Genomic DNA, 17,065 nt, shown 5'->3' on the forward strand with positions numbered 1-17,065 from the left:
CTTTGTTTATGCTGGCCTCTGCCTGAAATCCCATCCTCTTCTTTCCCGGAGTGCCAGGGCATATCGATGGATAACATCTGGTCATATCCAGGTCATATCTATGGATGACATCAGTGGGTTTTCTTGCCCTCAATTTCTTGTTGGGTTTGGCCAATGGTAGGCATCAGCAGAAGAACAGAGGGAGGGCGGGGAGTGAGATTGGGTGTAATAGTCAGTTTTAATTATGATAATACTGTTGAACAACCCCAAATTGTCGGTGGTTTACCACATTTATTTCTTGCTATGGGGCTAGGGCTTAGCTGTGATGCAGCTGATCTGGGCTCAGCTGGTGTCCAGCCTTCAAGCTAGGTTTGTATCTACTCAGTGTATCCTGTTCTGGGTACTAGGCTAACGGAGCAGTCGCTCTATGTGGCACAGATGTCTCATGGCGGAGGGCATGAGTTCCAAGTGACCAAACCAGACCCTGCTTGGATATTTAAAGCTCTACTTGGACCACATCTGCTAATGTCCTACCTAAGGCAAGTCGTGTGACTAAGCTCAGTGCGATAAGGAATTGTGCTCTGTGGAATCCCACGGCCACGGCGTGGATGTATCCTTCTGCTGCACCCATGTTATAGAGGTAGCGAAGAGGTGGAAACAGTAATGCAGTCCCCATGCTGGATTCCAGCTCTCCCTGGCTCCCTCTCTGTTGGACTGCTGGTTGGCTGTGGCTGCGTCCCTCTGCTGAGGGCCACCACTCCTGTTGGGCAGCCTTCGATAACTGCAGTTCTTACTCTGGGCTCTCGTAACCATTCTTTCCCCTTGCCACGTCACATCTAGCAATGGTGAAGAGCCCCATTGTGCTGACTCCAGGGTGCTTCACCATCCCTTATTGGTTTCTTAATACTGTCTATGTTTTGTAAATAGTTGCTCATTAAAGTCTTAGTTATTCCATGTTAATGTGCACGTGTTTCCTGAAGGGATTCTGACTGATAACTCCGTGTGGGCATCGTCTCCTACAGCTCTTACTCTTTTCTTTGCCTGTACTTACTGCTTTCTTACCACTTAACCATATTACATTATTTGTAGATGTGTGTCTTTTCTGTTGAAGCTATGAAAGGCAGGAATTTTATTTTATTTTATATTTTTTATAATCACAATAAGTAGCACATTGGCTGGCCTATAGTGAGCTATTAATAAATGATTATTGGGAAGCCCAGTTAAGGGGGAAATTCTCCTTTTTCCCCCTCAAACAGAACTGTATATAGAACCTCAAACCATGAAATAGCTAAACCTATTTTGGTTAGAGCAAGATCCCAAAGGAGCAGGACGTCAGTAGCCTGATCCACTCAGCCTCTTCCTTATTCTCTGGCATCACTCTTTTGAGGAGCTCCTGCCTCAGGCATCCTAGTGAATGAACCCAGGTTGAAGACTACTGGTCCGGATGACCTCACAAGGTTCCTTCCGGTTCAGTGAGTCCCTTTTCATATTCTCAGAAATCTTGAGTGAATGCTTGAGAACCAAAAAATATTCCGTTATAGTTTGCCATTTGTGCTCAGAATACATGATCTAGCTAAATATATTGTTTTAATAAATGGCCTAAGGGATGCTTGTGAATAAGAAAGGAATTCATATATTGAAGCTCAGAGAAACTAATCATTTTTAATTCTGATGCCTATCTTGAATTCATCTATGTGCGTGGTTTGATGAGATGCTTTAGAGGAGGGGTTCTCAAATTGTCCCCAGACCAGTTTAGCATCACTAGGGAACTTGTTAGAAACGCAGAGTTTTGGTCCTGCCCAGACCGGAATCAGAAACCCTGGGGAAGAGCCCAGCAGGCTGTTGCCAAGCCTTCCTTGTCCTTCTGGGCCACACTACAGGGTGCGAGCCACTGTTTCACAGAAACAGCTGTTAGTGCTGTGTTTTCATACAGGAACACTTTGAGTAACTTCGTTAGTGGCACTATTTGCTGCTATTCACCAGTGGACAGCTTTCATTTCTCCTCTTAGTGATCTCCACGGTTATTATTAATAGTAAGGGTATTATAATCTGGGTGTAGTGGCCGTGAATCTTGGTGGTAGTGGCATGTCCTGAGCAGCTTCCCTGGGATCCAGTATACACTAGAGAAGGAATGCATTGTGAATTCTTTAGATATTCTTAAAATGATTTTCTGCATCCTTGCTATTTTGAAAGGGGGGGTGGGTGGCAGACCTAAAGTTATCTGTCTTACTCTTTGTTGGCAGGAATAACCTCTTGGAAACTGAGATGTTACCACTGTAGCCAATAGAAAGGAGTCTGAATCGAGAGTATGGATATGTGGGTCTAGTCTTTGTCATTGCTGAAGAGTATGGCCTTGGGCAAATGGTATAACTTCTTGACAAGCCTTGGGGGAGTATATTATTTGTCTCTGTGGTTATTTTATGCCTTGTAGTTTGGATTGCTAATGTCAAGATGATTTTCTGTTCCATTAATGAGGTACCAAGAAAAAAAAGAGGTTATGGGTATACATTCTTTATTCACCTGTTATGAGAAATGCAAATATAGCAAGAAATCCCTCAGAAAAAGCTAGTTTTAAGTTGAGAAACATTTGTGGGCTTTGAATCCCCAAGTTCATTTATACTGTTGAGAAGGGTACATGGAAGGCAGTTTATTTTCATGGTAAAGTATTTGGAATGAGTTAGGCTTTGAGTTCCGATCCTAGCTCATCATTTACTACCTTGACCTGCACTTCTTTGGGCTTTAGTTGCTGCATTTGTAAGTTGGAGTTTGTAAGGTTTGGAAGAGATAACATATTTACAGATTTTTAGCATGGATCCTGGGAGGTGGTAAAGGCTTAGTCGCTTAGTTAATGGTAGCTATATTAGTTTTTACTGTTAAAAATAGTCCAGCATAACACATTATGACATTTACGTGCAACGAGTTTGATATCCCAGTTTTCATTATAATACGGATCAAGAAGAAGGTTCAAAATAATTTTTTGTACATTGACTTTATTTGAAAAGCATAACTAAACTGATAGCACGAGAAGTCATCCTCCTATTTGGTTTTTGATACAGCATGTTAAAATTCCAGCTTGTGAAACAATATCTTTACTTTAGGGGACGATGAGCAGAGTGATTGGTTCTATGAAGGAGAGTGTGTTCCAGGATTCACTGTCCCAAATCTCCTGCCCAAGTGGGCTCCTGATCGTTGCTCTGAAGTAGAAAGAATGGATTCTGGACTGGATAAACTTTCAGATTCCACATTCCTTTTACCTTCTCGGCCAGCTCAACGAGGTGAGTTCTAAGGAGCCCAAAATGCATTCACACTTCTATGGATGTCTCTGGTGAGAATCGTCACGTGGGGTACATACTCCTCCCTCTAAGGACACATTGGCACTCTGAATTTTGGATAGTCCAGGGATTTTTCTAGAGGACTCAAGGGTGAGTGTCAAAGCATGAGGTTCTCTCCAGTCTTACCTAAATCAATGCTTGGACACTCTTGGGATATATATTAGCAGGACATTCCTTCAGCTTGCCATTGCCACTTGTGCCAGATTTAGGAAGTCCAGCGGCATTTCACAGCCGTTTATCCAGCTGTGAAACTGGTGGGCTGTTGAGTGCTCACTGGAAGCCTGAAGTATTGGATCTTGGAAGAGAACAGATTTTAGTACATTTGCATTCACGTACAAGTTATAATGTCATTTTTTGAATGGATGTCAAAATGTTCTTTAAATTTTTTTAAATTAAAATTTATTAGGGTGACAATAGTTAGTTAAATTACATAGGTTTCAAGTGTACAATTCTGTAATACATCATCTATATATCACATTGTGTGCTCACCACCCAGAGTCAGTTCTTCCATCACCATATATTTGACCCCATTTACCTTCTATCACCCCTGAAATGTTTAAGCATTCTCCTTTATGGACTTCCATACAAATACATAACCCTTCCTTTTGCTTTTCCTTCAATTATGATGTAGCAAGGTGGGGTGGAAAGTGCCTGGGACAGGGAGAAGGACATGTGGTAAATGCTCTGGGACTGTCTACCTCTGGGACTGTGACAGTCCTTTCATTTCTTTGGGATGTCAGGGTCATTTAAGATACTGTGGCATTAAACAAAACTGTTTCAGAGGTTTCTTTTAGCTCTATAAATTTATTCTCGGATTCCTAGTAATCAATAATGAACCAGTTAGTTTTCATGCATTTGTTGTGCATCTGTTGTGATCACAATTGCAGTAAGAGCTCTAAACTCCTCTTCTATAGCATTTTGTTGAATTTGGGGGATCGAAAGGCCTTCTCAAAGAAATTGGTTCTTAGTAATAACTACTCTCTGGCTGAGGCACGTTGTTTGCTGCCATAATAACATTCATCGAACATTTCAATGACCATTTCTAAAAGTTCTTTATGGACCCCTTAATATACTGAAACACACAAATAAGCAAGAATTGGAAGAAGAAGAAACTTAAAATGGCCTGTAATCCCACATCCAGAGACACTGTCATTGATAACATTTCGGTGTGGTTCTTCCAGTTGTCTTTTTTATGTGTAGAACACACCTAGCAGTTAGGAAAATGGGATTATATTACATATGCTATTTTACCATTACTTCATGACTTAGAATGTTTTCGAGTAATAATAACTAGCATTTAACTTACAATTAGAAATTGTTGATAGCACCTTATATTTATATCATTGTTTTTCCTTCAGTTTATAAAGTACCTTCCATGTGCTATTTCATTGGGTTTCATAGCACCCCCTTAAGCCAGGACTGAGCAAGTGGTAGTAGCTCTCTTTTGTCAAAAATGTCTAGGTCAAAGATAAACGACACGCCTAAGATCATACTGCTGGTGGCAGAGACATGGGAATTTGAAACCTTTGACAAATAGCATAGTGGTACTCGTTTAAGGGTCAGTCTAGTAACACCCTGGGGATGGTTTGGGGGTGGGGAGGCCTGTGGTGTGTTAATGTGTTTTCTGCGTTCAGTTACTGAACTTCTTTTTTTTAGGGTACCATGCTCGCTTGAATCGTCTGCCTGGAGCTGCAGCTCGATGCCTCAGAAAGGGGCGAAGAAGGCTTGTTGGGAAGGTGATAGCTCTCACTATTTACTAGTCTCGGTGGGAGGATAGTCCTTCCTGTGGGATTTGCATACCCTCTTGATACTCGAAGGTGCTGCAGAACTCCCTGGAGTTAATTAAGCCAATTGGAATATTTTGCGACTTCACAAGAGTGAACATTATGTAGGATATGAATGGACATCCATATAAAAGATGAAGCTTAATTCATACAGAAGTTCTGACAAAGCAAACACTGTCATGTCAGTATCTATTGTCTGTAAATCTACAGGCGTGATCTCTGTCTCTTTTTTTTTTTTTTTTTGATTAATCTGATATTATGCAAGTTTAAATACTCTTGGCTTCTTTATGACGCCTTCTGAATTCATGAATGCTTCCTCTATCCCAACTTTGGTCTTTTATTCTAGAATTCATTAAAAAGAAATAACTGGAAAACAAAACAAAACCCTGTTATCAAACTTTAAAACTCCTCGTTGGCCATGAGGGAGGAATATCTACCACTTATTCAGTTCTGCCGTTGCCAGGGCCTGTGCTACACACTCAGTTCATTTAACCCTCCCAAAAACCTTGTAAAAAAGGTGATATTCCTCTTTAGCAGGTGAGGATAACATGGGTTCAAAAAAGTTCAGTAATGTCTGATGTTATCCAGACAGAAGTGGCAGAGTATAGAGTTGAACCCAAATTTGACTTCTCTTTATTCTTTATTTAAACTTTAAAAATTTCTTTATTTACTTTTTACTTTAGCTTTGAGATTGAAAATAGGTTAAGATTGGGGCTTATACTCAGTCAGAGAAGATGGTGGTGGGCAAAGAGTAAGGAAGGGAGAGTCATTTTAGAGCATTAGTTTGTTTGTCTACTCCATATGCATTCAGAATGCCTACTCTGTGGCGGGCTCTGTGCCCACCAGGGGTGGAGTGATTAGAGCCCCGTTCTGGCTGCCCTCAGAGAGCTACTATTTTATAGTTTCATCAAGGAACAGTTTTTTGACATTTTAGCCATGCAAAAGAAACGAGGCTGTTTATTTCCACATGAACTCAGATTCTTTTTAGTATCTTTAAATTCAATTTCTAATTAGAAAGACATTTGATTTTTGGAAGAATGATACTTCTTTTGGATCACTCATTTTACTGACAATAAAAAGGTGCTTTTGCTATTCTGGGTGCTTATTCTTGACAGCTAGCAGGGTACATGGGATGGAGGGAGTCCATAGGGTGGAAGGAAGCAGGAGGTTGGGAATGGGAAGCAGAAAGATGATTGTTTTTCTCTATTCGTTAGGCTCGACAGATAATGTTCTCCCTACCACCTACCTGACTTTGTTTCAGCTCCTGTGAAATAAGAGCCTTCCTGTTCCAGGGAAGTAAATCAGTTCATCTGGAAGGCTCCCTTTAAGGAAGGAAACTGGGGCCTATTGGACGTCTCTAAGGATTTCAAATGAATAGAATAATATTTACTTGTTTAATTCATCTTCATCACCTTAAGGGGATATTTGTCATTTCTAGCAGAGGTCACTGTTTTGCCCCCATTCTTCTCCCTCCCCATCTCTCTTCTCTTTTTCTAAATTGTAATCATAAATAATGAGTTTCATTCACAGCTCCCTGCCAGCGAGCTGCTAATTACGCAAAGTACTGCTTGTAATTTACACAGTAATAAACTGTAAATTTAAACATTACGGCACTTTAACTTAATTTTTCTGCTGTAACAAATAGCTCATTTTTCACCCATCTTTTCCCTTGGCCCCACTTCCATGGCTGCATCTGTGACCAGGAGGCATAGGCGTGAGGGATGAAGAATATGAACAATAGAATATGTGAAACCTTTTTATTTAGCTCCACTCTTGCCCAGAATCTGACCTCAAATTAATTTTTCGATAGCCAGTTCTGCTAAAATGTGTATCTTAAGGTTTAAGCTAATCATACATGTAGATGAATACAGATACTAATATTTGCTCAGAAACAAATGTGTTTGAGTAACAGGTTTGATGTTCTGACATTCATGCCCATAACTTATGCTTGCTCATCTTAATACTTACTCGTATATGCGTAACTCTTACTCATGTACTGGGGGGCTGCTTCCCCAGGAACTGCGGTAGATACTCATTATAAATGTACTCAAGTTAAATGAAGGGTGAATGCCTTCTGCCATTTTCCAGCTTTTTGGAGATGACTAGTTTCTGAATTGCTTGTGGTGTTATGGGTAAGATTTCGTATTACAACCTTGAGAACCCCCAATTTAAGAACCAGTTTATACAGACTTCTGTTTTTATTTTCAGAGATGATGTTTAACAGACAAAATACAGGGTGACAATTTTTGCAAGTTACAAAGGTCCTTTGACGTGTATACAGTTAGTCAACAGATATTTAGGTGTTTATTACCAGTGAGCACTTGGTAAATGTCCCGTTATAAAGGCTGTTGGGGCTCTAATCATATGAGTCCAGGGAGCTTGATGTGCTGGTCTGTTAAAAAGTGGCTGCTGTTGGATTTTTTTTTTTTTTTTTTTTTAAGATTTTTATTGGGGAAGGGGAACAGGACTTTATTGGGGTACAGTGTGCACTTCCAGGACTTTTTTCCAAGTCAAGTTGTTGTCCTTTCAGTCTTAGTTGTGGAGGGCACAGCTCAGCTCCAGGTCCAGTTGCCATTGCTAGTTGCAGGGGGCGCTGCCCACCATCCCTTGTGGGACTCGAGGAATCCAACTGGCAACCTTGTGGTTGAGAGGACATGCTCCAACCAGCTGAGCCCTCTGGGAGGCAGCTCAGCTCAAGGTGCCCTGTTCAATCTTAGTTGCAGGGGGCGCTGCCCACCATCCCTTGCGGGACTTGACGAATTCAACTGGCAACCATATGGTTGAGAGCCCACCGGCCCATGTGGGAATCGAACCGGCAGCCTTCGGAGTTAGGAGCACAGAGCTCCAACCGCCTGTGCCACCGGGCCGGCCGGATTTTTTTTTAAAGTGTTTTTATTTCTATATACTTTAATAACTCTAGGAAATATTACTATGTTAAAATACTATATATAGTAAACAGTATTTATAATGAATCCTTTTTGGCACACTAGAGAAAAACAGGTCTAGGATAACAAGAAATACTTTTAAGATAGTCTCATAAAAAGGAATATAATTGCTGTTGGATTTGCAGATTGCCATTTGACATGCGCCTTTGAGGTTGCTGGCGCAGTAATGGGAAAGTGTGAGCTTGATGACAGATTGTGCTTGGTGTGTTTGTTTCTGTGCTTGGATGACACTCCTGTCTTCTCTTCCTTGTCTTTTCAGGAGACCAATATCAGTACTTTGGGTGCTGAGAGGATAGGCCACATCATTAGTGACTCTCGGCAGAAAGAGTAAGTGCTTTTGGATTTACTGGCTCTTCTAGTCTGTTCCTTGGAGAAGGAGGTAGGAGGGAAGTTTTTTGAAGGAACCCACAAATCCAACTTTAGAGCTGAAAGAGGGGATCTTAAAGATTTGTACTTTATAGCAGTTAAAATGGCTAATACTCTAAACCCGTGAAAGTGATTTTTTTATTCCTTTCTAGACTAGTTTTCATTTCTTTGCTTTTTATACCTATAGGTGGTACATTATAAAAGTAGCCTCCAATAAAGATGTCATATCTTTTTTTTTCTTTCCCCTTTTTCCAACCCCCGGTTCAAGCCGTTGTTTCTCAGTCTAGTTGTGTAGGACACAGCTCCCTGGCCCAGGCTGGTATTATGAGCCTTGCGCTCCCCCCGGCTGAGGCAGTCGGTCGCCGGAAGCCCACAGCAGTCCAGCTCCAGGGAGAGCCGTTGTTCACAATCTTAGCTGTAGAGGGTGCAGCTCACTGGCCCATGTGGGAATCAAATCAGCAACCTTGGTGTTAGGAGCACGCGCTCCAACCCCCTGAGCCACCAGGCCGGCCCAGGATGGAAATATCTTAAACTAATTTTTCTGTCTCTCAAAATTTTTTTTGTTCAAAATGGGTGATTGCCTCTATGTTCTGTTGTATTCTCTTCCCATTTTTAGACCTCTATATAGAGAAATATCTTTTTGTCCTAACTACTCTTATGAATACAACTAAAAAGCCTGCAAGTAGCTATTGGAAAATCATTCCACACTTTCTTGTGACAGCCCCAGCTCCTAGCATGGTTGGCTCTTTGATGTCGCCTGTACACGTCATCATCAGTACCCAGTTATGATTCTATACCTGTCCAGCTTGGTCAAATTTTTAATTTACAAAATAGGCAAGATGTATGTGTAGTTTATGCCCTTGTTGAATTGGGGATCCTGTTGTCACTGCACAGCTAAGAGTGCATTGGTGTCACACCATAATCTTGGGTTTATTTTTAGTGTCTAGTCTTTTACATTCCATTACAAGGCTTTTTTCTTTGAAGAGTTATTTTCTGCAATAAAGTTCATACACATTTAACATCTTTATCCTTTCCTCCCTCAATTCCATCTTTTTCCTGTTTCTTTCTTTCTCTTCACTTCATTATCCCGAAATGTTTTTATCTTCTCCTCTCTGATTTTTCTATCACTTCTTTTACCATTTTCTTTCCTGTTATTCTCTCCCTCTCTTTAGTTTCTGGTTACCATCAGCTGGGAAAAGAGAACGAAATCAGGTAAGATCTTTTCTTTGTCATCTTTATTTTATCATTTGGTTTCCTTTTCTTTAGAAAGAATAAAGCGTTGGCTTCTGATTTTCCTCACATTTCTGCTTGTGCACATGAGGTAAGGTTTCTGTTCCCTGTGTTATTCTGATTTTCTTGGAGGACTGTTTTCCAAGAAGATTCGATATTCACTGATAAGAACTTGTTGTTAGGATCAGCTGTGATCTTTAGTTTATTACTTGTAACACTTATTTCATAGGAATCCCGTTTTTATTTTAGTTTTGAACTTTGCAGTAAGAAATTCGAATGAACTTCACCTGCTATGGTTTAAACATCAGAATCCTGTGCTGAGAAGTTCAATGTTGAAGCCTAAATGTGTGAAGCAGAAGAGGGTAGAGTTGCTTTGGGTGAAAGTGGGGTCGAGGCCTTAGAGCCTTGCACTCTTAGTCTTGTCCCCAGCTGCCCCCTGAGGGATCCCTTGGTACATCTTGTTATTTGCTGGGTGTTTTAAAATTACAACGGCTATGTTCCTTTATGTTTGAAGCTTTTGATTTTTGGGGGGAGAGAGGTTGCTTTTTCTTGGCGATTAGTTATAAAATAGATGTAATCATTATATCAAACTTGTTTCATAGAAATATGGTAAGGACAAGGCTGAGTAATAATAATTAATATAAAAATATTAAGTAAATAGTGCAGGTGGTGGGCAGATAAGGAAAAAGTTGAGAGACTGCAGTTTGTGGAACTCCAAGCTAGATGCTAAATCGTATTTGCATCAGAGGATCTAAAGGCAGAAGGGGACCTTTGGGACTCACCCTGTCCAGGTCTGTTATTTACAGATGAGATTTAAACAAATTGTCCAAAGTCATAGAGCTCTTAGAACTGGGACTGGAACTTCTGACATAGAGAAAGTTTCTGTAGTTTGTATTCTTTAAAGTTCTTTTGAAATTACCATTCAGAGTAATTTTGGGGGAGATTTATTTATTGTGGAGAAAGTCCAAAGACAGCTAGCAAACATAAAGTGAGGTACTTTTATGTATAGTATCCCATTTGATACTCACAACCACCTTTGAGGTAACAAATGTTTCATAGAAGAGAAACTGAAATTACTTCATAAACTGAAAGTGATGTTTCATTTAGCCCTCATAATAATCCTGTGAAATAGGTAAGACAGCGAGACATCCATTTCACAGGTGAGGATAGTAAAACTCAAAGGGATTATGTAGTTTTTAATACAGGCAACTCAGTGGTAGACTGGACCTAAACGTTAGCTTTCTAATTCTGACTCTAGTTCTGTTTCCACCACACTATGCTGCTGGTATGTGCTAACCACTAGAAACATTTGCCAGGATAAGGAAATGGAAAGGTAATTTCATGCTCGTCTTCTTGGGAACAAGGACTGATCATCAGTAGGCATAAGTTCCTATTACGTCAGTTATAAAGTCCAGCTGACCCTTGAACAACACGGGTTTGAGCTGTGTGGGGCCACGTATGCACAGATTGAAAAAAAAATACTATAAATGTATTTATGATTTTCTTGATAACATTTTCTCTTTTCTAGCTTACTTTCTTGTAGAAATACAGTACATAATACAGATAACATACAAAATATGTGTTAAACTACTGTTTATGTTACCAGTAAGGCTTCCAGTCAACAGTAGGCTATTAGTAGTTAAGTTTTTGGGAGTCAAAAGTTATATGTGGGTTTTTGACGGAGCCAGAGGTTGGCACCCCTAACCCCTGCATTGTTCAAGGGTCAACTATTCTATTGTTTGCCATTGAAGTAATTATTGTGTATTAGAAGTTTTTGAAAATTGTTGTTTACCAAAGAATAGTCTTTTTGAGGTGTGGTAGATGAGATAATGCTACATTCATAGGTACACTATTGGATGTGCATCATTTTATTGAATGGTGTCTGTGGTATAGCAAGAGTTAAACCAAGGGGAAAAGTAAATAGCAGGTTGCCCTTTGCGATCAGGTCTGCTTCATATATAAGCCTACTAAAATAATGTGTTTTATTCTTGCAGTTTAATCCCCTTTCTCCTCTTTACTCCCTGGATGTTCTTGCTGATGCTTCTCACCGAAGATGCTCACCTGCGCACCGCTCTGCCAGGTAATTGTCTCCTGGTGGCTGTTTTCTCCCAGACAATACCAGTTTCCTTTCTTACCACACTTTTTAAATTATAAAGTATGTTTATGTATAGCATCCAATTTAATCTTTACAGCAACCTCAATAGGTCATTGGACATTTTACAGATGCAGAAGCTGAGGCAGAGTGGCGAGGTCTCTCTCCTGTGGTCATGTGTCTAGTATGTGATTTAAGTTTCAACTATGACCTGAGTCTTCTGCCTCATATTTCATATTTCTTCTGCTACAAACCTATCTTCAAAGCACATTATTAACGGTCCTTGCCATGACCTGCAAAACCCTGCATAATCTGACTTCTGCCTGCAAGTCTAAACTCCTTTCATAAACTTCCTCACTGGGGGAGAGAGCCAGCTGCACTAGGGAACTCCATTTTGTTCTTCAAAAATAGCCGCCCTTTCCTGCCTCTGAACCATCACATGTGTTCCCTTTGCCTGGACTGCCATCTTAGAGCAGTTCCTTCTCATGTCAGCTTGGGCCACCTGTGCAGGGAGGCCCTCTCACACCATCCTAATCTAAAGGGGCCACCTCTGCCACTCCCTGCGTGTTATCTATTTCTTTTTTTTAGAGCTTTTATCATAGTCTGTAGTAACTTTGTTTATTGGGGCTTTTTCCTCCCCTACTTTCCCCCACCATCTCTCTTACTAGAATATAGACTTCAAAGTGCAGGGACATTGTCTTGTTCCCTGATACCTCCCCAGCACCTACCACAGTGCCTGGCACTTACTAGGGATTTAGTATTTACTGGGTGTGCCAAAATAATGCCAAACAAATGTATACAAGTGGACACTTTGGTCAACGTTGCTCAAGCAGTAGTTCGCCATAATCAGAAGTGTCTGGACGCTGATGGTAACCACTTGGAGCATCTCTTGTAATTGCAGAAGTTAAACGTGACTTGTATTCATCTTTTGTTATTGGTATATATTGAGTGTTACAATTTTAATACAGTTTTCCTTTCTTAAAATGTGTATATATTTTTTTGGCACTCTCTGTATTTGTCAGCATGAATCCTGTGCCTACATAGCAGAATGAATTTAGTGCCTCTCAATGTAAATTCTCATGTTAGGTGACATATGAAGTAAATATGGTTTTAATTGTAGCACCCCTAGCAGGGTTGTTATGTACAAAAGAGCAGCTAATAGACTGAACCATAGAACTTTATTATTTCTAGTGGCACAAAGAATTTCTTTCTGAGGTTCTGATTTTTTTCTTTCTATTATGTTCTTAAATGGATATGTTCATAGATTTGGGGTGTAGACTGCACAAAGAAGTTACTCTTTCATGGATACAATGAGAACTTCCACTATGGGCTATAATAATAAATTGCACCATAACCTGCTATCAAACCTTCTACTCGAGTAGTATGTTAATGGAGAAAGTCTTTTGAAAAGAGAGCCCATCACAAATGATGTCACTAGGAAAATCGAAAATTGTGAGATGATGATAAACCACTGTAAGGCCTTTTCTTCAGTAGCATGTGATTTATTCGTCATTCATGAATTCAGTGTTTGCCGACTCCCTACTATGTGCCAGGCTTCGTTTAGGTCCTGCCCCTAACGAGCTCACATGCTCATGGGAAAGTCAGGTGTAGAAAGCGACAGTTACGATATGAGTGAGAAGGGCACAAAGGTGTGCCCCAGAATGATAGGAAGCACAGAGGAGGGGTCCTAACTCGGAGGCTCAGGGAGGCCTTCTTAGAGGCGGTGGTGTTCAGCCATCTTGGAAGATGCAAGATATCAATCCATCTTTTGAAGCAGTCCTTCAGCTTTTTGTCTTAAAACCAAATAAAATAATGGCACTGTACACCTTCGGGAAGACTGGAAATAGCAGTGTGTCACGCCCGATGCTGAAGGTGGATTATTTGTCTGCCTTCCTTTACCTCTGCTACCTCGAGCTGTGCTCTGCTGAGATTGGTATCCGTGCTTTTATCAGGTTTCCTGTTGCCTTTAAAGCCTCCTCCTGGCTGGAGTGGGTGTCAGCTTCTTGTTTCTTTGTGTATCTCATTATCCACCTCATTATCTTCATTCTCTTGCTGGCAGTGCTTGTGGCTAGACTTGGAAACATGGGGAAGTCTAGGCTGTGCTTCTGGTGCCCTCAGCTCTGGGGAAATACGACTTATTGCTTTAGACCATTGCCAAGAGCAAGGCGAGAGAATGTGGAGATTATAGTGGATCCTTGCCCTCCTAGACGTCCTTCCCAGGGGAGCAGATGCAAAGTGGGTTGCCACACCGAGGTTCTGTGCGGTCGGGGGAGAAAATTTTTAAACTTACACTTGTTTATATTTTCTTATCCTTAAATTATTTTTTTGTTTTCAATTGTACATATATTAGTCTAGCAGCACATATTTTGGTTTTATGTGCATGTATTACATATATAAGGAGTGTTTGCTCAAATTGTTTACTCATGAGGGTGCACAATCAGTAGTTTGGTAACCACTCACCTGTGGGAAGTGATCAGCACAAGTGACCTCTGTGCAGTTTTTAGAAAATGTGGGTGATGAAACCCTGAGCCCCTGGGGCGCCTCTCATTTCTTTGAAATAGTGGGGTCCCTGCTCAGCAAAGGGTCAGTAGAGAAGGAGCAGTCAGCTTTGGTGTGGCCAGCTGACGAGAGTGGATTCAGAACTAGATGGTGAGCTTTATAAAGAGTGGACAATTTTAACCAAGTCTGGCACCTGGGAAGGAGAATGGTAGAGTGGTGCTGGTAGGGAAGAGGCAGGTGAATGGCTGTATTAAAAACTGTTTCGAATGGAAATTTTACTTTTTCTTGTTCCATTTTATCTGTGGTAGGAAAAGATTTCCTTCAAAGCATCGGGGCAGCATTGGGAATTTCACACCCATCATTAGAACGATTTGTGTGTGTGTGGTGACTATGTTATCATTAGTGGTATAATTTTATTTTGCAAAGAGAGAAGTGTTTCCTGTTTTATCACAGCTTTCCCCAAGGAGGGCTGGTGTATTAATTTGCTGTATTGCCTCCTGGCTGTTCCCAGGCTGTTTTTCCTCTTCATCATGGAATTTTTAATGGCCCTAGTGCCTCTTGGGAAGCATGTGAGGAAGAGTTCCTCGGGGAGTGCTTTCCTTTTTTCACATGCCTATAATTACTCTCCTTTAAGAGCACAAAGAGTTTGATAATCATGCCTGAACTGTGAAGGTTTCCTCCTGTCAGGGTATTGAGCTGAGGCTGCTTCCTGCCTGGGCCTGGCCAGTTCCACAGAACCACACACTCACCTGCCTGGAGTGAGGACGCTTACCTGCCTCCTCATTGCTAGGGCATTATACAGCTCTGGTTCTCAGTGCGAGGCCTGGGGGTCGCTGGGGGCTGCGAGTGACCGCACCGTTCTCGCTTGTTTAGTATTTCACTGCTATAAACAAAGAAATAATGGGACTCTATGATCTTAAGAGATCATTTTATTGGTGTATCATTTTAATACAGCCCAGAGGGCAGGTGCGTGGATGGGAGAGGGAGTCTTTGTGGTGTTTGTGCCACCTAATAGATATGTGAGTTAAGCGTTTTCAGAAATAACCACTCTAGAAATACCTAAGGTTGGTGGTATTCAACCCTGGCTGCATTTTGGAATCACCTGAGAAGCTTTAAAACATAAATCCTTGCTGGGCCCCACTTCCTAAGATTGTGATTTAATTGGTCTGGGATGAGGCCCAGGCATTTGGCATTATTTTAAAGCTCCCAGGTGACTTCCAGTATGCAGCGGGGGTTAAGAACTATTGCCCTAAATGAATATGGTTTTATGACTGCTTCTTTGTGATTTGCTTAACAGGAAATCCCATTTCATAATTGGCACGAGCTCTGTGCTTTGATACTGTGAGCACGATTCCTTGTGGGAGGTGGGACAGTGGACTTTTCTTAGCTTTGGAGCACTGCTGCAGGTGACAGAGGGTGTTGGGGTTTAGCACAGAGTGGCACACAGTGATGACGAGGAGTCGTTGGCTGGGTGGACGGGTAGCTGGACAGCTGGCGGTTGTGGTGTGTGTGCTGGTTTTGATGGCTGGTACTGGGATGTTGCTGTTACATTAAAGAGGTAATACTTGGTACGGGTGTCAAGAATTGCTGCCGCTCAAACAGCAGATGGTGTGATTGGTGTTCTGATAGAGGCGGTGGTATTGCTGTCAAGGACACAGTCAGAGAATGGTAATGAGCGAGTGCTGTGGGCAGCTTTCCTAAAAGGAGAGATTTGCCGATGGTGCAGGATAGCGTTTCTTACCACTATGGCCTCAGAAAACCATAACTAGAACTTATCAGCTGCTCCATCTCTGTATGAGGCGCAAGTCACCAGCTGTAGTTTTTGAATGTCTTGTGGCAGTTAGGAGTTTTCTCCAGCTTTCCTGACCTTTCTTCTATTTGGGGTGGTGGTTTGGTAATGTATCACCATTTCCATTTATTCCTTCTTTAAGTTCTTAATCTCATATTAGTGGATATTGGTGTGAGGCAGACCCAGGTAAGAATCTTGGCTTTACCTGGGCAAATGACTTAACCTCCCCGTGCCTCAATTTCCTCATCTTTAAAATGTATTTATTGGGCTAGTGGTGATAAAAATGAAGTAACATATTTGAATGTTTCACATACTGGTAGCTGATATTATTATTTTTGTTGCATAGTTACTACCCTACCTTGTCCTTAGGATAATTGGAGTTTTACGGACTGGAGTTGCCGTCCAGAGCTGTTTGCTAATGAGATGTAGTACAGATTCTTGAGGTGCTTAAATGGCCTCAAATGGACCATAAGAGGAGGCATTTGGATCGGGTTTGGGTAAAAGAGAGAGACCTTCCTGCCCACTAGAGATTTGAAGTATGATCGCCTGTGCTCATTGTAATTCATTTTATCTGTTCACAAACGTGGTGATCTGCATATCAGAGTTGTGTGCCCAGCTGGCTGTGCCACTTGACAAGGAGTTTCAAAGAGCAAGAAGAAGACTCAATTCATTCCATTAATTTTGACCTTTGGAGCCACAGTAAACAGCCTCCGGTTTTACCTCAGGGCTTGGGGGAAAGAACCTTTTGTTAGTCCAGTACCTGGTGGGGAGACTGTGATGTACAGCAGCTCTTGCTCACCTCTTCAGTGCCTTAGCTTCAGCCGTGTGTGAGGAAGTGTTTCTGCTGTAATATTGTCACAGGGCTGCCCGTCCTGTCGGAACTTCCCATTATACAGCCCGCAGTTCTTGAATCTTTTGTCCTCTGTTGGACGGTCTTGTTTACATCAGCTCTCAGCCAGCTGGCATCCCACAGCCTAAGTGGTGTAGTGGAAGCATTCTTTCTCTGTTTTCCCTTGTAATATACCCATCTTTCCAACTGATGTGAAACT

The 17,065-nt window shown here is 41.4% G+C and overlaps 1 protein-coding gene across 7 annotated transcripts in view; it reads left to right on the forward strand.

Moving 5' to 3' along the window:
• GPATCH2L (G-patch domain containing 2 like) overlaps positions 1-17,065 on the forward strand; it is a 51,466-nt gene that overhangs the window by 15,799 nt on the left and 18,602 nt on the right. For 5 of the 7 annotated variants that reach the window (XM_074327180.2, XM_074327183.2, XM_074327185.2 and 2 more), the window contains exons 4-8: positions 3,078-3,254; positions 4,968-5,047; positions 8,300-8,367; positions 9,673-9,727; positions 11,631-11,716. In XM_074327180.2, the coding sequence (XP_074183281.1) occupies positions 3,078-3,254; positions 4,968-5,047; positions 8,300-8,367; positions 9,673-9,727; positions 11,631-11,716 (466 nt within the window). Of the gene's footprint in view, positions 1-3,077; positions 3,255-4,967; positions 5,048-8,299; positions 8,368-9,578; positions 9,619-9,672; positions 9,728-11,630; positions 11,717-17,065 lie in introns of all 7 variants that reach the window. The other 2 variants (XM_074327182.2, XM_019733534.3) reach the window with 1 other exon arrangement.

The sequence above is a fragment of the Rhinolophus sinicus genome, chromosome 3 (genome assembly GCF_057876585.1).
Source record: "Rhinolophus sinicus isolate RSI-liver-muscle chromosome 3, RSI-T2T, whole genome shotgun sequence".
Lineage (NCBI taxonomy): Eukaryota > Metazoa > Chordata > Mammalia > Chiroptera > Rhinolophidae > Rhinolophus > Rhinolophus sinicus.